The 22,219-nt window shown below is 35.2% G+C and overlaps 1 protein-coding gene across 2 annotated transcripts in view; it reads right to left on the bottom strand.

Moving 5' to 3' along the window:
• The window catches only part of CTNNA3 (catenin alpha 3), a 1,962,241-nt gene that overhangs the window by 173,765 nt on the left and 1,766,257 nt on the right, over positions 1-22,219 (bottom strand). For both annotated transcript variants that reach the window (XM_051982587.1, XM_051982588.1), the window contains one exon: positions 9,260-9,441. In XM_051982587.1, coding sequence (XP_051838547.1) covers positions 9,260-9,441 — 182 coding nt within the window. The remainder of the gene's footprint in view (positions 1-9,259; positions 9,442-22,219) is intronic.

The raw sequence follows: 22,219 nt of genomic DNA, 5'->3' as shown, positions 1-22,219 counted from the left end.
CCTGCCATGGTGCTTGCTTCACAGCTGGGGTAAATGCTTAATAGGGAGTAGAGATATCTTGGTATGATGTAGTCGTTCTTGAGAATGCTGTCTGCAATAAGTGCTTCATTTCCTTTTTTAATTCTTTTCTTAACTTTACGCAGTATGGTTTCAGACCGCATTATTCGAGCAAATTCCTCTCTCCAAAGTTGTTAATCATCTCTCGATGGTCAAATTTAGAGGGTTTCTACTCAATCTTCATGGTTCCTTCTCCTCTGCAGTCTTTGATATTTTCAATCATCCTCTCTTCACTGGGCTTCCATGACACTACTCCCCTGGTTGAACTTCTACCTGGACGACCACTCCTCTGGATCTTCATCCATATTGTGCCCACTAAGAGAACTATGAAGATCCCCTTTTCTTTCCATGTACTTGCTGGTCTCACCAGTTGCCATGATTTCATTTCTCACCTTTATGCAAATGATTTTCCAATATAAGTGACCAACATTAACTGCTCTCACAATACAATCTCACAACAATAACTGCATTTTAGACATTTCCAACATTCCAACATTTCCAATATCAGTTAACACTTCTAACTTAAACATGTCCAAACACATCCCTTCCCCAAACCCTTTATTCCTCAAACTTTTTTTTTCTATTACTATTGAAGTTCTACTCCCCCAGGCTTGTAGCATGGGTACCTTTCTCAGTTCCTCATTCTTGCTCAGCCTCATTTCCAATCTGTTACCACTTTCTGAAATTCTCTTGATTACATCTTTCTTTGCTTTGAATCAAATGTTATCTTGGTTCAACTCACACATGTAGACCTTTACCATAGTCTCCTGCTAGGTTTTTCTCCACTCTACTCTATCTTCCACTCAGCTGTCAAAATTATCTTCTTAAAGCACAGGTCAGACCATGTCATGACATTATTCATCAAGCTTCACTGGCTCCTTATTAAGTCTAGGAACAAAGATAAAATCTTCTGGCTTTCAAAGCCTTTCATAAACTAGTCCATTCTTACCCTTCAATTGTCTAATACCTTACTCCCTTCCAGATACTTTTCTATCTAATGAGAATAACTTCTTTGCTGTTCCTCAAAAATGATACTCAGTTCCAACTCTAGCTTTTTACTGGTTGTCTCCCATCCCTGGAATTCTTGGGGCAGCAGGAAATTGTGTGGACTGTCAGATAGAATAAGGAGATTCATGAATTGATTTGGTATAAACCCTTGAATAGAAATAATGGAGTAGTTAAATCATTCTTGTTTTTTAGTTATAATGTTTGACTCTTCATAACCCCATTTGGAATTTTCTTGGCAAAGATCCTGAAATGATTTATTATTTTCTTCTTTAACTCACTTTACATATGAATGAACTGAGGCAAGTGACTTGCTCAGGGTCATGCAGCTAGCAAGGCCCTAGGACCAGAATTGAAATCAAGACAACTTGTCCTCACTAGTTATTTAAAAAAAATGTACACTAACTGATGAGTGGGATGAAAGAATTTAGTCTTTCTGGGTGTTTTTTTTTTTTTTTTAAAGCACAGTAAATTTGTTTCTATTGTAATATAAACTGTTACTGACAGGACAAAGAGTTAGCTGCTACATACCAAGTAGATCAATCTATTGCTGAAAAGTGCTTCCCTCCCAACCATGACCCTGCCATTCTCTCAGGCTCCCATGTAAAAAAAGTAAATAAAATGAAATAAAAAGAATAGTCTGCTCAGATGGAAATTTCTGCGTAGGTGGAAAAGAATGATAAGCTAGATAAACTGCTGTATTTGGTCTTCAGAAAAGGCATTGAAGAGTCTGGGGTTGGCAGTAAGGGCAGAGGAAACTGACTACTGAATTGCAGAAAAGTGCAAGGTAAATCCAATTATATATATATTGTTTATACACACATATAAATAAATATATATATATATGTTTACACATACACACATATATATTCATACACACATATATAAATATATATGTTTAAACACACACACACACATATTAGAATAACAAGGGACAGATAATAAACAGCATTGAAAGTTAGTATTCCAGGATGAACACAGATTAGTATCTATCAGGATGAACATTTCCTCAGTTGATGGACCACAAAGCTTTCAATCTTTAGATGATGGTCTTTGGGGGAATTTCTTCAGCCAAAGACAAAATCCCCAAGTCCAGAAGTGAGCCAGCACCGTGGACGTAGCAGACTACCAGGACATCAGGTTCATTTCTCAAGAGACTGCAAGCCTGCTAGAACTTGATGGAACTTCCACTCAGCCATTAAAGACTTTGAGAGTCGAGCACCCCATTCATAGCATGAGGAAAGATCAAGGGAGTGATGGGATGTAGGAAATAGCACAACAATCCATAGAAAGCTTTATTAGCTTTGTACTATGCCTTTGTCGCAGAGGGCAACTGAGTGGTACAGTAGACAGATAGTAGCATCAGACTAGGAGTCAGGAATACCTGAGTTCAAATCCAGCCTTAGATTTGAGTCTAAGTCTGGGCAAGTCACTTAACCTGTTTATCTCATTTTCCTCAATAATAAAATAAACTGGAGAAGGAAGTGGTGAATTACTCTAATGTCTTTGCCAAGAAAATCCCAGATGAGGTCATGACTGAAATGGCTGAACAACAGCAAATATGTCATATACTTTTGTTAAAGGCAAAACCAGTCCCTATTCTCAATGATCTCACTTTCTAATGGGGGAAATGATATAAATAAAAAGATGCTTACCAGGCAATAGCCAGTACTTGTAATAATAGCATTTATATAATTTAATATTTGCAAAAAGTACTTTACAAATATTTTATTTTATCCACCTAACCATCCCATAAAGTAAGTATTATTTTTATCCTTATTTTACAAATGAAGACATATAGAAGTAAATGACTAGCTAAGGGTCACATATTATTCTAGGTCGGATTTATCCTCACGTCTTTCTTATTCCAAGTCTAGTTCTGTATTCGCCACATCATCCATTTGTGTACATACAGAATAGAGGAAACATTACCTTAGCAGGGAAGACTTAGCAACTGAGACACTTGTCTCCATTCCCACTAAAGATCATGTTTGAATTGAGTTTTAAATGAACTGAGCCAGTGCCAATTAACTGAAATTTTAAGGCATGAAGCTTGGTTTATAAAAGGTTGAGTGAGTTTAAGTGTCTTGCCTAGAATTACGGAGCTACTAAATATCTGAGACAGTATTTAAACTCATGTCATCCTTAGTCCAAGTCTAGAGATCTATGTACTGTGGCAGTCAACTGCAAGATGAGATTGATGAAAAGTACTACGAATTACTTCAAAGTTGGATGGTGATTATTGAACTCCAGATATCTCAATAATACACTGATATTAGGATTTTTATAAAGTGCTGTTTAATGGGATATATATATATATTTGTGTATATGTGTACATACATATGCATATATGCACACATATATACATACATACACACACTATACAATGTTTTTGATATCCCTAGGTTTTCCCTTCTATCATTTATCATTCATTCTTTTTTGACTATCACTTCTCTCATTCTCTGGTTAACATATCTTTTTTTGAGAAAAGGCATATTATGCCCCAAAGAGCCTTGGACCTAAAGTTAGTAGTGATCTGGACATGGGAACAATATTGAATTGAATTTATGTCCTGCTTCCAAACATATAAGTTTTGTGATCAGAACAAGTTCCCGAGCCTACTGAGCTCTCATCTGACAAAGAGGTATCATAGTAATTATAGTATTTACCTTCTAGTACAGTTGTAATGCTCAAAAGACATTATTGAAAAAAATATAAAAAATTCTAAAAGACTCTATCAATGTAAACAATTGCATTCTGCCTTCCTGTGTTCTTTCAAAACTCTCCCATTCCCCATTTAAATATTTTCTTGATCTTTTTTAAGCTCAGTAATTCTTGTCCTCATTCATTCCTCAATCCTTCAATGGGACTAATTTCTAAATTTAAGCTAGTTACAACATATATATGTATATAATTTTACTTTTGTTCTTTTTTTCTCAGAAAAATTTTCCTTCAAATAGATCTCTCTCTCTTTCTCTCTCTCTCTCTCTCTCTCTCTCTCTTTCTCTCCTCTCTCTTTCTTTCTCTCTTTGTCTCTGTCTCTCTCTCTTTTTAAAATAAGACAACTGGGGTTAAGTGACTTGCCCAGGGTCACACATCTAGGATGTGTTAAGTGTTTGAGGCCAGATTTGAACTCAGGTCCTCCTGACTTAAGGGCTGTGCTCTACCCACTGAGCCACCTAGCTAACCTCAAATGGATTTTTCTCTTATTTAATTGTAAGAATGTAGGAAGATTAGGAAAAGTTAGCAACCATTTTCTGCATTGTTGGTAGCCAATTGCTTGTCTCCATTTTTTAATATTTAGAGACATTTGATGTGTGTGAGTGTGGAGAAGGTAGGAGACTGGGGAAAGGATAGATAGGTAACACAATAGATAGTGTGCCCAGACCTAGACAGAAGAAAACCTGAGTTCAAAAATGGCCTTAAACATTGACTTTGCCTCAGTTTCCTCATCTGTAAAAGTGATCATAATGGAATCTTCCTCCCAAAGTTGATTAGATTATAATCACAACGTACATATAATTAAATAAAGCAGTTATAATTAAATTATAAAGCACTTTATATTTTCAAAGTACAGTGTCTGTTTACATAGTAAACATTAAATAAATAAATGCTCATTATCATCATTATTATCATCAATCATTGTATGCATGTATGTTCTCTCGTGCCTCCCAATAATTGAGCAAGTGTCCTTGAATGGTATAATATAAGTATAAACACATACATGATTAAGAATTGTCATTAAACATTCTAATTAAGATTGAAGAAATGATAGAAAATCTTATTACTGGGGAAATTAACAAAATGACTTTATGGAAAGCCTAAATACTAGAAGAGAAATTTTGTATTTTATCTTAGTGGTTCAATAATGATGGTGGTAGAATACATATTCACATATTTTCTAAAAGTTTATGGAACACTTTACACAGATAATTTCATTTTACATTGCCTATTCATTCATTTCAACAGTGTACAATTCTTCATGGCTCTATTTGAGGCTTTCTTGGCAAAGATACTAGAGTGGTTTGCCATTTCCTTCTCCAGTTCTTTTCACAGATAAGGAACTGAGGCATATAGAGTTAAGTGCGTTACCCAGACTCACACAAAGATGATTAATAATAGGGTAGAGTGAAAGAATTAAGTTGAGTTCTATGACTGGCATACAGAATACCAGTATGATGAAATTCTAGCATCCTGGACATTTACATCTCTGCAACTCACCATTTTATAGTAAAGTAGCATTCAAAATTATAGAATTTAAACTTGGGTCTTCTTGCCTTCCAAATTTAGCCTCTGTCTACTACATTATATTACTACTCAAATGGTGAAAAATCATTTAAAAATAGAAATAATAAGCTTGGAATGAATCTATTTTCCCCATCAGAATTCAAATCACATAAATAATGGTACTCAATTACCTACCATTTATTAAGTATCAATTATGTGCCAGACACTGTGCAAAAGGCACTAATATAAAGTAATGGAAGCAAAGCAAATGGAAACCACCAATTCTTGCTCTTAAGGAGCTCACAATCTAATGGTAGAGACAATATGCAAACAACTTTGTAGAAACAAGCTTTGGACAGAGTAAATTACAGGTAGTTTTAGGGAGAAGGCACTGAGATGAAGGGAAGTAGAGGAAAAGTTCTTGTAGAAGGTAAGACAAGCTAGAACTTGAAGGAAACCAAAGAAGCTAGGAGGTCAGAGGAGATGAGTGTTCCAAGCATGAGAGTTAGCTGGGGGAAAATGTTTAGATTTGAGAGATGGAATATAGTGTACAAGATATATATCAATCAGGCTATTGTCATATCACAGAACAGAGAGGAAAATGTGTATTAATAATGGAAAGACAGAAAGTATCTGATTATAAAGATCTTTAAACATTGAATAAATGATTTTATATTTGATCCTAAGGATAATAGTCTTTGGAATTACTTAACAGAAGGGTTGAGGTGAATGTTCAGATCTTCACTTTAGGAAAATCACTTTTACAGCTATTTGGAAAATGGATCTGAGTGGGGAAGACTGGAGAAAGGCAGACCCAACAGTGGGCTATTGCAGTAGCCATGGGTAAGAGGTTGAGGGCCTGAAGCATAAGGATGGAAGGGTAAGAGGACAGAAGATGACATATTGGAGAAATGTTAGTTAGAAATCAACAAGCCTTGACAAGGTTCATATCTGGAAGATCATATTCTCTAGGGGTGGGGCCTAAACTCTGATCAATAAATACAAAATTGTACAAAGTGAAAGGAATAGGGGAAGGGAAGAAGGAAGGAAGAGGGAGAGAGAGAGTGAAGAAAGGAGAAAGGAGAAAGGAGAAGAAGACAGAAAGAGAAGAACTCAGGTCTACTTGACTTGAAGCCTGCTCTTTTTCTACAATAGCACTTAGTTGCTCTATTGAAAGGAACTTTGATTAGAAATATTAACCCCTCCTTTGTCAATGGATGAAGGGAGCTGTGACATGTTCTTTAGCTTTCTCATAGCATTTGACACACATTCACACAATATATAATTGTGCTTTATAATTACTTCCATGTCTTCCCTCACAATTATCTTGTAAAGTCCAAGAAAGCAAAAGATATTTATCTTAACAAATTTTACATAACCTTCACTTACTATCATAATGTTTAGTACACAGTAACTTCCTCTGACAGATATTTCCCGATCCCTTTCCTTCTGGAGCTTCTCTCAAATGCGAAATTTGTATTTATTATATTCTTATTATGTATATCCTGAAATATTCACATTCTCTACACCTAGAAGGTGAATTTCTTGAAGGTACAGACTGTCATTTTGTTGTTTTTTATCTCCAGTACTTTATAAAATACTTGGCATTTAGTAGACACTATGTTTGAATACTGATTGATTATTTTTATGCCTCTGCACTAAATGGGCTCAGATGATTCGCTGATTTTACCATCACTTATTTTTTTTCCTTGTCAAAAAATTGCTAAACCTCTTCAAACCTCTATCTCTGATCTGGGGAGTGTATTGTAGAAGGAATCTTGTCATATATGGGACCTTAGTTCAAATTCAATTTTACATCAATGAAGTCGACTCGGAGAAAGACTCTTCATTCTGACAATGCAATACATGTGCTTTTAGATAGCTCTTTTCTTTATGTCTTTTCCTTTGTTCTTCAAGATCTGATCTGTTTTTGAGGGTTAAAGTTGTTAGCTGTCAGACTAGTGGGTGATATATGTATACTTGTTTTATGCTGTAGTTTAAGAATATTTTTTTCTTTGTTGACTTATATTTTTATGAGTTCTTCCTTCTTTTGTAATGATAATAACTGACAGGTACATAATACCCTAAGGGGCACAAAATGTTTCATATTCATTTTATCTCGCTGTTCTAACAATAACCCCATAAAGTACTTAATACAAGTCTTATTTGGCTTATTTTATAGATCACAATGAGTCAGCCTAGTAGATAAATAGGCATCCTCAGAATCAGAAAACCTGAGATCAATTCTCAAACTCTCTCCTGTGACACATGCTGACTGTGACTGTGGGCAGATCATTAAATCCTAGCACCCTGGTCTTCGGATTGGAGAACATACTTCATCTTATCTTGCCTGTACCCAGATCCATCACACTATTTCCCTTAGAATCTTCACGGCTTATTGTCTATCTCTGACATCCATCCCTAACTCAGAACTCAAGGCCCAACCCACTGACACTGGGCTTCTGATTTATAAAGATTCACCTTATCAAAGTTCTTGCCACCATCAAATAGCTTAACATTACAAATGTATGTATCTACATATGAACATACATATGTATATTCAAGTATATGTGTACATACAAACATATGTAAATATATATACAAATTAATGTATATACACGTGTAACATATTGTCGCATATATGTCTGCATATACAAATATGTATGGACACAAGTATGAATATGGAAAAATGTTAAAGAAGCTTTATCGTCAATTTTGCCAAAGTTTTAATATGATATGCACTTGTATTCTACTCTACATCTTCTTGCCTCCAATGCCTTGGGAGTAGGGACTGTATTTTCTATTTGTGTTTTCAATGTTCAGAATATGTACTAAGCACATATTTTTTTTCAATAATTCATCTTGCTGTGACCTGGATTCACCATAAAACTTTCCACAGATATCCATATCAATCCAAATACACTCTGGTCTCTCCTCCAAGCCAAAATTTAACTTCCCAATCTGGAATTTTTAAATTTTTTTTCTTTTATTAGTGAGTATTTTATTTATCTTTCTTAGACCAGAGCTAAGATACCACTTGCCCACAATCTTAATCCCATAGCCTACTAGTCACTTATTTTGAGAAAAGTTTATGTCAAATGCCTCATGAAGATATTTATCAGCAATCCTTTTTACTTCTCTGTACAAAACATGCTCCCCTGATCATCAGTTCCCTGTTTATGATATCTTTCCTTAAAAGGGCGTAAGCATCCTAGGAGTAGGAAATGAAATGTTTATATAAATTCATCTTTTCCATGCCTAGTATGGTGTCTGGTATGTAGCAAGAATTTAATAAATGCTTTTAAAATCCATTCATTTATTTATTCCCCAACCTGCAGCTCTAAAAATATGAATTTCAGAGAAGGCATAGATCTGAAGTGAGAAATGGAATTTTTCATGCTGCAATCTCTAGCTCCCTAGATCACAAGTCTAGGTCATTCCTATACTATTCCTTTTCATCTACAGGTATCAAAAACAGACTCAAAAACATTTAGGATTTGTCTGTGGTCAGAAACCAAGAGCGCTAGATTTCTTAACTTCATGCTGAGAATTCAATATTCTACTATTCCATCCCAACTTTGAGGCCAGGTAATAAAATCATTAAATAAATGGAAAAGCAAAACAAAACAAACAAACAAACAAAAAGCTCAAAGATGTCTCCAGGAACACTTCAGGATTGATTTGCTGTAGAATTATACGTTCCTTCAGAAAATGAAATTATGAAAACATGGGTATGTTGAATAGGAAGCTTTTAAAAGAAATTCTTTAACAGCTATCATCAAACTTCATTCAAGGTTAAACACGGCCCTATCTACTCTCACTGGAGTCCTGAAATGATACACACCCGATTCTTTTTCATTTGCTTTATCATTCAGTTTTTGCAGGATTTTGGCACCTGCCACTTGGAAAACTTGATGTTTTACCTGCATGACAAATACTTCTAAAACTTATAAATATTAAACATAATTACCTGGTGAAGTCTGTCATCTCCATCATAATCATGCACATCTTCTTGGCCAGGACGATGATGTCATTGCTGGTATCATCCCATATCTCAATTTCAGCATCCAGTTTGCTCTTGACTTTTTTGAAATCAGCTACTTGCTCTGCAATCTTTTCCTTTTCAGCCTCAGGTAGTTGAGTCATTTTAGCCTGAAATAGAAGATAATATGATTTGTAAAACATCTACTTGGACTTAAAAGCACTTCCTTTTGATGCATCACCAAATATCCAAACAAGGCAAATAAAAATCATATGGCGGGTATTTATTACCTCTCCAAAAAACAAAGAAAGCATCCAACACACACACACACACACACACACACACACACACACACACACACAATTACCATACACTTTCCTAAGCATAGGATGATTGAATTTTATATTTAGAATTAAACTGGTTATATTTATTATATTATACTGGTTATCTTATACAACTTCTTTATTTTTCAAATGACTAAATTGTAGCTCAGAGTGAATAAGGGAATTATAAAAGGGCATGAAACTGGTGATTGCCAGAGACAGTGTTTGAACTAGGTTCTTGAGAACAGAGACTATGTTATATTTCGATTTGTATTCTCTGTCCTTAACACAGCATGTTTCCAGGCTCATTTACCACAATGCATCATTTAGTAGCAAGTATTTATTAAAGGAGTATTCCAAGAAGAGTAGGAAGACCTGGGTTCAAACTTCACCTTTGATTAATATTAACTGTATGGCTTAAGGCAACTCTAATACTATAAATGATATAGAAGATACTAAATTAAATTAACTGAAAGAGTTTCCCCATCTGGAAATTCCTGATACCAATGAAATCACAGGATCAGTTGCTGTTATTGTTTTGTTGTTCAGTTGTTTCCCTTGTTTTGATTTTTAGCGACCTTAATCTGGAATTTTCTTATCAAAGATACTGGAGTGATTTGCCATTTTCTTCTCCAGCTCATTTTATGGATGAAGAAACAAAGGCAAATAAGGTTAAGTGACTTGCTCAGGCTTTCATAACAGGTAAGTGTTTGAGGTCAAATTTGAACTCAGGTTTTCCTGACTCAAGACACAGCTCTCCAGGGTCTAGGTTAAATATATGACTTAAAGGGTGTTTGCTGTTGTTCATCTGGAGAATGATGTCTTGCCTTGCAAGTTAATTGGATTTCAGTGAGGCAGAGTAGTGAAAGTCTCACTCTCTGTTTGTGGCAGCCCTCTTTGTAGTGGCCAGAGCTGGAAACTGAGTGTATGCTCATCAATTGGAGAATGGCTGAATAAATTGTGGCATATGAATATTATGGAATATTATTGTTCTGTAAGAAATGACCAGCAGGATAATTTCAGAAAGGCCTGGAGAGATTTACATGAACTAATGCTGAGTGAAATGAGCTTCAACAACAGTACTATATGATGATCAATTCTGATGGACGTGGCCCACTTCAACAATGAAGATGAACCAAATCAGCTCCAATAGAGCAGTAATGAATTGAACCAGCTACACCCAGGGAAAGAACTCTGGGAGATGACTATGAACCCACTACATAGAATTCCCAATCCCTCTATTTTTGTCCACCTACATTTTTGATTTCCTTCACAGGCTCTGACTCTTTTTGTACAGCAAATTAACTGTTTGGACATGTATACATATATTGTATATAACTTATACTTTAACATATTTAACATGTATTGGTCAAGCTGCCATCTGGGGGAAGGGATAGGGGGAAGGAGGGAAAAAGTTGGAACAAAAGGATTTGCAACTGTCAATGCTGAGAAATTACCTATGCATATATCTTGTAAATAAAAAGCTATAAAAAAGTCTCATTCTCTCCTCCAGAGACATTTAGGAGTCCAGTGTATTTAAGTGCTGATAACTATGCTTATGTTAGAGGATTACAAAGAGTAAAAAGAAAGGGAAAAGTCCCTCCTTTTGATGAGCTCTAATTTTACTTGGGAAAATAACTTGTACACAGATAAAAATAAATGTATATGTAATAATCTCTTTGTCTATATCCCCTGAAAGTATGGTCCAGGAGATAAGGATTCTAGAAAAAAAGATTTGCCAATTTCAGACAAATCTTCAATTCATTGCAATAATTTAATCACCATTTCTTAAGCATCAATTATTTTTCAGGAACAATACTAATCACCGAGGATACAAATAATATAAAACAGTTCCTGTCCTTAAAAAGATTATAATTTAATGGGAGAAGATAACATACAATAGGAAACCAGAAAATTGGGATGGGGAAGAGGGCAACACTGAGGATATCTTGTTCTGTAGTGTCTAGAGCTTATAATTTAATGGGGGAAGATAACATACAAAATGAAACTAGAAAGTTGGGGTGGGGAGGGGGACAACACTGAGGATATCTTGCTCTGTAGTGTTTAAATGTAGTAAAGCTGCAGATGGAAAGTCTGAATCTTGCCCTGTATAAGGAAAAGCTTTGAGAGAAGTCCTGCCTCCTGAGAGCCCTCCAAAAAGAGGGGGGAAAGTGATGAGAAATTGGAACTGTTGAGTATCCAAGGCTGAGTTAGCAGCACGGTGAGGAGCTTATCCTGGAAGCTGAAACCCCCCCAGAGCTGCAGATGGAAATGGTTAGAAATCCCCCAGTGTTTTCCTTCTAATCCACCTCATGCTGGAAAGTTTGGTTCTGACCTATGACTGGTGAACGGCCTGGTTTGACCGACATTCCACTCCACTCTTTGGTCTTAATGGGAAAAGGAGACCAAGAAGCTCTGAGAGATCCAAAAGAGATGGGAACAGAGGCCTTGTCAACCTGTAAGAGTGCCATGAAGGATATTAATACCCTCAAGCTATATTCTTATAAACGCTGAAATATATCACTAATGTCTTAGTAATTCTTCCTTCTTCTCTTCCTCCTCTACCCTTTTTCTCTCTCTCCTAAAGTGCTTAATCCACATTTCTAAATCTGACATCTCCCAGGATGCTGTCTTTCTGAAAAGTGTATTGTTATTCTGTGATTAAAATTATCTATGGCTCTAAAGCCAGAATATATGATAAAACTATTAATCAATTGCATCAGTTACTGCCATAATACAGTTCTAGGGAGAATTGGGGAAGAACAGTAGAATTTTGCCACAACACCATCCATCCCTAGCATTTAGAAATGAACAGTCATCAATTTTTTTTTTTTTTTACAACTTCCCAGGTCAGGAATTATGTATTCAGCAAGGTTTCTCTAGGCAAGCCAGTGAGCAGGAAAGACTGAGCATGTGCTAGGATAAGTTGGCATTAAGAATAGTATTGATTATTGAGTACCCTGATATGAAAGGAAAGTCATTCTTTCAGAAGGGGAGGGTCCAAGAGAATAAATAGCTAGAGAGAGAATTCTACATGAGAATAGAATCTTAGCCTATAGAAAGGTATGAGAGTACAGGAGAAAAGTCATTGAAGTCATTTTCAACAAAGAGCCAGGCTACCATTACATGTGCAAAGATAGAACTAAGTACTCTGGGAAATTTGGCAGGTCAGCTGAGTCTTCAAGTCACTCCTTGCCATTGTTCGTAGCAACCTAAACACAACAAATCTCATCTACTCTGAGAAACTAAGTAGGTTTGGGTCAGTTTAGTATTTGGATTGGAGTCTGCTATGGAGTCCTGGATATTGTAGGATTTTGCTGTAAGATACAAGATGGGAAAATAACTACCACACTAAGTTTGGACTCAATGAGACCTGTGTTCAAATATTGCCTCAGACTTTTATTAGTTGTGAGACTCTAGATTTATCACTTCAAATAAATTTCCTTGTGACTCAGTTTCTCTAAAATGAGAAGGAGGTTCATTTTATGGTCATTTGAAGGGAACCAGTGTTTTAAAAAGGCAAAGATAAGAAGGAAATCTTTCTCTCTCTTTCTTTGTGTGTGTGTGTGTGTGTGTGTGTGTGTGTGTGTGTGTGTGTGTATGTGTACACACATATATCATTATATAACATTGAACACTAGCCCTGGATTAGATTCAGATCTTCCAGATTTTAAAAAACCTTTGTATCCACAATCCTATGCTACCTTGCTGTATTATCTGGGTTGGCAGAGAGATAAAGAGATACTACCATCTGGGTTGATCAAAGTGGTACTGAACTACGCCTTGAAAATACAGAGGCATTCCTGGCAGAGCAAAAATTCAAGGCATTGAGACTTCACAGAACTGGGAAAGTGGCTTTTTGAAATTCAGAAAGAATTTTTAGTCCAATAAATGGCTCTTGATAATTATGTGAGAAGCAATTGGAAGCTGATAAAGATTTATTTTTAATATTTTATTTTTATTTTCAATTCAAATCTTTATGCTTTTTCCATCCCTTTGAGAAAACAAGGATTATGATACCTATTATACATATAAAGCCATGTAAATATGTGTCCAGATTTACTATGCTCTGAGAAAAATACCAAGAAAAATGAAGTTTGCACTCTGAGTACATCAGTTTTCTATTTGGAAGTGGAGAGTATTGCCCTCTTTGGAGTTATGGTAAATTATTGTATTGAACAAGAGTTACTAAGTCACTCACAGTTGACTATCTTCAGATATTGCTGGTACTCTGTACATTGCTCTGGTTTCATAAAGTGTGTGTTTTAGGGGAGGCTGATGTGTTGTTTTAGTAGATGAAGTAACAGGTCAAAATCTGTCTTAGGGATTGGGATCTTGCAATTTCATTTGAGAAGGAAAGACTGAACAGGAGAGAGACTGGATTAGCAGAGTGACAAGGTGAGTATAGAAAATAATAATAAGAGTCTGAAACAGAGAATAGACCATATCAGTGGATAAAAAGGGATAGATGAGTGATGCTGTTGAAATTGAAAAAATAAGACTTGTTAACAAAATGAATATGGAGACATGGAGATATAATTATCCAAGTTTCAAAAACAAGACACATTTAATTAAGTAGGAAAAGAAAAAAGGTAGGGAGAAAGGAATAAGCATGTATTTTTTTATTAATTGTTTTATTTTTTCTGGTTATATATTTATATCAACTTGTTAAAATACATATTTCTTTATGAATATTGTTGGGAGAGAAAAATAAGAACAAAAGGGAAAAACTGTGAGAGAGGGGAAAAAAAGTAAACATAGCATGTATGGATTTACATTCAATCTCCAAAGTTCTATTTTTAGATACAGTTGGCATTTTCTATCCAAAGTTTCTTGGGATTGCCTTGGATTACTGAACCACTGAGAAGAACCAAATCTTTTATAATTTATCATTGTATTATCAAAAAATTGCTTGTTTTGCTCAGCATCAGTTCATGTAAATCTTTCTAGGTTTTTTCTAAAATCAGCTTGTTCATCATTTTTACAGAACAAAATATTCCATTATCTTCATATATCACAACTTTGTCAGCCATTCCCAAATTGATGGGCAACTACTCTAATTTTTTGATAAGCATATATATTGAAATAAGATAAACAGCAATAACCACAGCAAAGCAACAACTCCGTGCCAAGCATGTTAAACATTTAACAAATATTACATTGGTTGATCCTTATAACAATCCTATTTTGCTACTAAGAAAGCAGAAGCACACAGAGATTTTGGGACTGTCTCAGGTCTTTCACAACATCTGATGCTAGATTTGAACTCAAGCTGTTCTGAGGACTGATCTAATACTTTGTGCACTACATCACTTAGCTGCCTGGAGAAGGGCAAACTAAGGCAGAATCAATTGTATTAGGATTATATATAAAAAAGAATCATTGATTTGCAGAGTTAAGAGATTTAAGAGGCTATATATGCTGGCCCATATATAACAAAGAAGAATCTCCAATGTAACATTTGTTATTATTGGTGTGTCATTTCAGTCATAGTCAATTGGATGTTTTCTTGGCCAAGATGATGAAGTGGTTTGCTATTTCATTCTCTAGCTCATTTTACACATGAAGAAACTGAGGCAAACTGAGTTAAATGATTTGCCTTGGGTCATACAACTAGTGTCTGAGACCAAATTTGAACTCGGGTCTCCCTGACTGCAGATCTTGCCCTCTATCCATCGAACCACCTCAGTATCCAGCACTACAACATTACTTGTGAGAAATGTTTGAATTTCTCAGCTTGAAATCTCTAATGAGGTATTCTCTAACAACGAGAGCAACTATTTGTAATTTTGGACAGCTCCCATTGTGACATCCCCACCTTCCATTCCTGCCTAGCATTTTTCCTATGGCATCAATATTAAGTTGGTCTTTCTGTCCCTACCCTGATCCAGACTTTACTCTTTAATTCATGGAGAATCAATCTAATTTATAATCTATATAAGCGCTTCATATACTTGAAAATAGCAATTACAGAAACACTCTTTTTAAAAGTCAGGTGAAAAAAATGACAAAAGTGACAATTTCAGAGAAAGCTGGGGAGTGTTTAAACTTATTCAGTAGGAAGTGAGTAGAACTAAGATAACAATTTAACATATAAACACATTGTAAACAAAAACAATTTTGGAAGACTTCAAAACTTTGATCATCACGAGGATCAATCATGATTCCAGAAGACAGGATCAACAAAAGAATTTATTTTATCTGGCTACATAAGTCTTTTGTTTTTCATCTCTCTCTCCCCTATTTGAGAGGCTGAGAAAGAAAATTAGAAAGACTAAATTCATATTTATTGAAAAAAAAGTATTGGAGAAATTTGAGTGAAGGGTAAGAATTAGATTGGGAAAATCATGAGTCAAGTTTGAGATTTGGAAAGAACAATTAGTTGATGTGATTATTAAATCTCTAAAAATTCATCAAATAGACCAGAACCTGGCCTTTTTATCCCTGCCAGGGATACAAAGAGAAAATGAAAAAAAAAAAAAAAACCTCCTACTATCAAGGAGTTTATATAGTAAGAAAATACAGACATGCAGGTGATGGCTTGATCCTTATAACTAGACTACAATGTAGATATGACTAGATTTATATATTTAGGATTCATTGCTTTGAGATGAGACTTAAAATTCTTGGCTAATTCTTCAAATTTATTCATCAAATATAACTTTAAAATATTACAAGATGATTAGCATTCTAGATTGATGGTTAGAAGTTTTTTTTTAAAGATTCCTTTAAAATGGCTTCACAGAAACCTAGTAATGAACCAAATCAGCCTTTATTAGTTGCTAATCACATAGCTACAAAATTTTCTTCCTACTTAGAAAATATTTTTCAGTTCCCTCTCAATGTAACTCACATCATGCAGTGAAACAAGAGCAGATTTAAATGCTGTTGGCATATGGGAATGAGCATAAATGAAGACACAGCTCAGTTACCTCTAAAATCAAAGGTAATAGAGAGGCATATGGAGTAAATTACAACCACCACCAAAACATTAAGCAATTGCAAAAGTAGAAATCAGTCCTTGCTCTCCTGATGACTGGTCATAATCGTTCACTTCACTCTCATAAAGAGGTTGTAATCTTTCCATAATGGTTGCTTCAGAGACACGTGTCATCTAAGTGAGTGTTCTAGACTCCCTGGCTAATAAAATTGTGAGACCATGTGAAAGAAGACCAGTGATGGAGAACTCACCAAGTCACTTCATGATTAATTTTACTACCTCTGGAATGAAGGCATGGTTAGACCAGGAGTGATTTTTCTTATGTGAAGAAGGGACCTATCTTCTTTGCCACTTTTAGCATCTACTTCTGACCCGTTTCCACCATGGGCATTTAATTTAAGGTCAAGATATTTGGTTTTGGCAACACCCCCTCCCCAGTTGGGGAAGTTCAGCTTGTAGCCCCCTGCTTGCATTTATTATATGGGAAAAGTAACTTCTATGAAGAATCTGAGAACCAGTTAATCCTAGATTCCCAGTTCTGACTCCAGTCCAGGCCTCAAAGTTACCACACATAACAAACCCATTAATTTGGTCAATGTCAAATGCTTTATAATTCTCCTCATAAAAGTCCTTGGCCTTGTCAAAGAGCCCAACATCAGAAACTAATTAATTAATTATTTAATAATTTGATCAGTATGAATAATATTAAATAAAACACAAAGCTTCTACTTTACCACATTCCCTAAGGACTATGGGATCTTGCCATCTGGACTTTGCATAAGTATTGCCTCTTCCATTCTAATGTGAACTCTTTGAGTGTAGAGAATGCCTTACTTCTCTGTCTTTATTCCTAGCACCCACATAGCAATTGTTTAATAATGTTTGTCATTCATTCATTTGCTTCTCGATTTCTATTCCTGGAAATACCTCATCTCCCAACAATCTTGAAAAGGTAAATTAACTTCAAGGTCATTTTTCTCCAATGTGAAATGGATATAATTATATTTGTCACCAACTTCCCATCAGGGTGATCCTAGGTTTAATTAAGTATCACTAAGATTAATCCAGCAATAGAAACTAATGAAGGGAGCTAAAATTCACCATCTAAAATATGAACTACCAGATTTGTAGTTTTCCCAGGCCATCACTTCTGCACTGGTCACACTCTCCTCCATTTCCCTATCTTTAAGAATTGATTTAAGACCATAGTACACAGAACATTCAAAACACTTGACCTATTTTTCTCTCCTCAGTCATGCTCTACCAATCCTCAGCCTAATATTTAGGAGCAACAATTGCCACATTTGCTACTATTCACAAGTTACTGAAAGAAGCTAGAGAACAAAAAAACATGCTAACGGGATTCACTGTAAACTTTTGTTACCTAGTCAGAATTGTACAAACCAATCTGTAATATTCTCCTTTGAGTTTTCTTGGGGTTCTCTGGGGGTCTTGGGAGCAGCCTTCGTTTCAGTCAGAATAAATCACCACAAGTGATTTATTTTATTTATTTATTTATCCATCCATCCATTTATTTATTTATTTATTTATTCATTCATTCATTCATTCATTTATTTGTTTATTTGTTCGTTCATTCATTCATTCATTCATTCATTCATTCATTGATTTATTGTCTCACTTGGGGCTTGGCTAGTTTTCTTAGAAGCCTTTCTCTCTCCTTGCTTCTGGGAGTTTGAGCTCCTGCCTGCCTTCTCTGGCTTCTGAATCTCCTCGAATCCAAGGGTTTGTGCTTCAGTCTCCAGCCACCACAAAGGCGTACAATGGAATGAATCTGTCTCAGCCTTCGAGAACTTCTAGTGTGCGTGTTCTTTCTGGTTCTGAGAGTTCTTGCTTATATGCCCCATACTGAGTATATACCAATCATTATATCATTAGGAAACCATTATTTGTTGTAGGATTAAACTGATGCTAAACTAGATTTAACCATTGTCTCCTCAATTCCACTTAGTACCTTGTTTCTGGCCAAGTTCTGGCCCATAACACCAATCCTCTTATTTGTTCCTTTTCCATTTATCAACTAACCACAGTAAATATCCCAATCCTTTTCATCCTTTCTTTGTCCTCCTGTGTGAATCCTATCACTATCCTTTTAGTTGAAGTTTCTGGTCCCTGCTTTAAGAAAAAATTGGATTACATTCATTGAGTTTGTTCTTTTTCCCTTATCATCTTCCTTAAACTATATCCTTTTTTAATCTTATCTTTGATGGAAGAGGTGGACCTTCTTTTTGCCAAGACAAATACTTCTCCATTCAACAGTTATGTTCCAACTCAACATCCTCAGTAGATTACCACTTCTATCATACCCACTCAAATTACTTATCAACCCTTTACCCTTTTGTTTTTCTCCTAATCCTTATAGGTATGGATATTCCTCTTTCATGTATTTTTTAAACTTAAAAATAAAATTCTTCATTTATTTTTAGCCATCTTCCTTAGCTATCATTTTATATTTTTCCTCTCCATCATGGTTAACCCCCTTAAGAAAGTAGTCTAAGCCCTATGTCTCTGTTTCAGTATCTCTAATAATATGCTACACCTTCTGACTTCTGTCCTCAAAATACAAGTCAAATTATTCTTTTCCAAATCTCCAGTGATCTTTTAGTTTCTCATTCTAATGTCCTTTCCTCAGTCTCATGGTACTTATCCTATTTTCAGGAGTTGAAACAGTTGATTAACCTCTTCTCTGGGATATTTTCTTCAGTCTTTATTTTTATAACACTGATCTCTCACATCTCAGTCTCCTTTGCTAGACTCCATCCAGTTCATGCTTGTTCTGGGTCTTCTTTTTCTCCCTTCTAGCTACCTCATTTAATTATCACATCAACTCATAAACACATAAGTTTTAGAATTAGAGTATCTGTTTTTTATTTGTTTTCATCATGTGCAACTCTTTGGGACCCCATTTAGAGTCTTGCAGTAGTTTGCCATTTCCTTCTTAGCTCACTTTATACATGAGGAAATTGAGACAGAGTGAAATGACTTACTTAGAATTACACAACTAGTAACTGTTTGAAATCACATTTGAACTCAGGAAAAGGAATTTGCCTGATTTCAAATCTAATACTCTATCCACTGAGCCATCCAGCTGCCTTTCAGAGCCATATATCCAATCCTAACTCCCTTTCTGAGTTTTAGTTTTGCATTACAACTACCTTTTGGACATCTTGAACTGAATGTCCTATAGGTATCTCAAAATCAGCATGTCTTAAATAAAACTCATTCCTATCCCCATAAACTCTCCCACCATCTGAAGTTCCCTCTTGCTATTGAAAGGATTACCTTCTTTCTGGCCATTCAGATTTCCTCAAAGTTATTCATGAATATGGTCTCACATTAACTCCAATCTGTTGTCAAATCTTCTCATTTCCATATTTCCCAAATCTCTGATAAACAGGCTCTTTAAGCCTATTGACACAGTCATTGCTCTGGTCTAGTCCCTCTTTAGCTCAGACCTGGACTTCTGCAATAATGTGAGGGCATATTTACCCTTTGGTAATATTAACTTAATGGCAGAGACTATTTGATTTCTGTCTAATTGGGTCCACTTTGTTGCACATCTGGACTGGGGGGTGAGTTGAAGAGAACTGATCCATTTCTCCTTTTTGTGTGGTGAATTTGGTGGCAAATTCTTCTCTAAAGAGTGATTTTGGGGAAAACCTGGTTAGCAATACACAGGCACAAGGCAACCAATGTCCCAAATCTTATTTGTCCAAAGATTTCTTGAAAGCTACACATTGCATCTGACTGAAGATGGCAGTGGGACTCTGCAGGGTTTCAATTTTGCAAACTGAAGAACTGAAGGGATAGTGTGGTAGCTTCAAAAGTTATTTCCAAGTTCACACACATACGCCCTTTTTGGGAGGGTAAAAAAAAATTCCCAATCTTGGATCCCCCCTTTTCAGGAATTCCAGAATGATTGGTCAAGAGAAAGGTGATATTTGATTTCTTTGCTTCCAGATTTATGGGATCTGAGTACAGTAATTTGTTGAGGGAAGAGAGTTGAATATTCCTTGATATACTCAAGATTGGCTAAGAAGAAAGATGTAGAAGGTCTTATCTATGAATCCAGGTGACACAGGGCTATGTATATTTGTATGGATATTTTATCTATGATTTTTTTTAATGGGAAAAGAGAATAAAACCTTCTTAAGTGCTCTTAGGGTGAAAATATTGAATAAAATAACAGAATATTTGTTAATTATTTAACAAGGACCTACTAGGTGGACAGTTAGGTGATACTGTGGATATAATACTAGATTTAGAGGCAGGAAAATCAGATTTCAAATATTCATAGACTTCATATATTTACTACATATATTTACTATGATCCTCAGAAAATCACTCAAACACTTATTTGCAAATTAGAAGTGATAATAATATTTAGTCTTCCCATCAATCCCAGGAAGTAAATGAGAAAATAATAGTATACATGTGTATATACATGCATATATTCACACAATGCAGATGTGATTGCATGCATATATGTATATATGGCTGTGTATATATATGCACATGTGTATTTGTGTATACACATATGTATGTACATGCATACATAAAAACACACAAACAATTCTAAATCCTATTCTCAGGGGGAAGATTAATAAACTTAACCCAAAATAATGATACTAACAAAGATATAAAGACTGTACTTATCAATAAAGCTATTTACAAAAACATATGTATATATTATGTATATATATGCACATATATTCACTATTTAGCACTACTGAATCATTTATATTATTCAAAATGAGGAAGGATAACACTAGGCTTTTATAAAAGTTCATCTGTTAACACGGTAAGAAACAAAACTAGAGATACCTGATAACATGGAAAGCAAGGCAGAGGTTACAGGTTTGTTCTGCCACTTTTGTTTTGTATAAGTACTCAGTAAAATGCCTGACATACAGTAGGTCTTAATAATTGATTGACTTGATTAACACAGAGAATTGCCTGAGCAGCTGTGCTGTAAAGTGGTATCCTTAGGATCAATTAGCCAGTCTAAGTCACAGGTAAGACTTGAAGGCAGGACTTACTGTGTATCTACCTTCTCCAAGTTTCTTCTCATATAATTTTTTGCATAACTTTAATTTAAGTTTGATGTTTTCTCCCTGTACAGAAGGAAGAATGGGATATAAAACATGGTACCTTTAATATATATATTTTTAGGATTACTATTTCATGTTTATGAATAACTGAGGATATTGGGGTGGGAGGGAAATGATAGAGATATAGAGAGGAAGGGTAGATGAAATTTGCCATGAGAAAACAAGTTCCATGACTTTTTTTTTTTTTTTGGCTGAATTAAATTTAAGCTGATAGAAAGCAATGTTCTAAAGCAGATGTTTGACAAACTTTACAGCTCTATAGGTATTCGGGGTATATGTACACAGAGGAACACCTAAAAAACAGATGTTGTATCTTTAATGAGGGGATTTATTCTCTTACCTACTGGGCTTAATTTGATTTAATAGTGTCATTTATGTGTTTGTACACAACCCTAGAGACATTTGGGTAATGAATGCATTTTAATAAATCAACATTATAAATAGTATGGTATTTCCACTGGAATATGGACATTCTGGAGAACTCGAGGAAAAAAAAATGAAGAATAACTACTAAGTTAATTAAAAGTTTTGAGGGCACTCCTGGAAAGTAATGTTT

This window comes from Antechinus flavipes, chromosome 2 (genome assembly GCF_016432865.1).
Source record: "Antechinus flavipes isolate AdamAnt ecotype Samford, QLD, Australia chromosome 2, AdamAnt_v2, whole genome shotgun sequence".
NCBI lineage: Eukaryota > Metazoa > Chordata > Mammalia > Dasyuromorphia > Dasyuridae > Antechinus > Antechinus flavipes.
The sequence above is the reverse complement of the archived record's forward strand: the minus strand, read 5'-3'. Positions and strand labels throughout refer to the sequence as shown.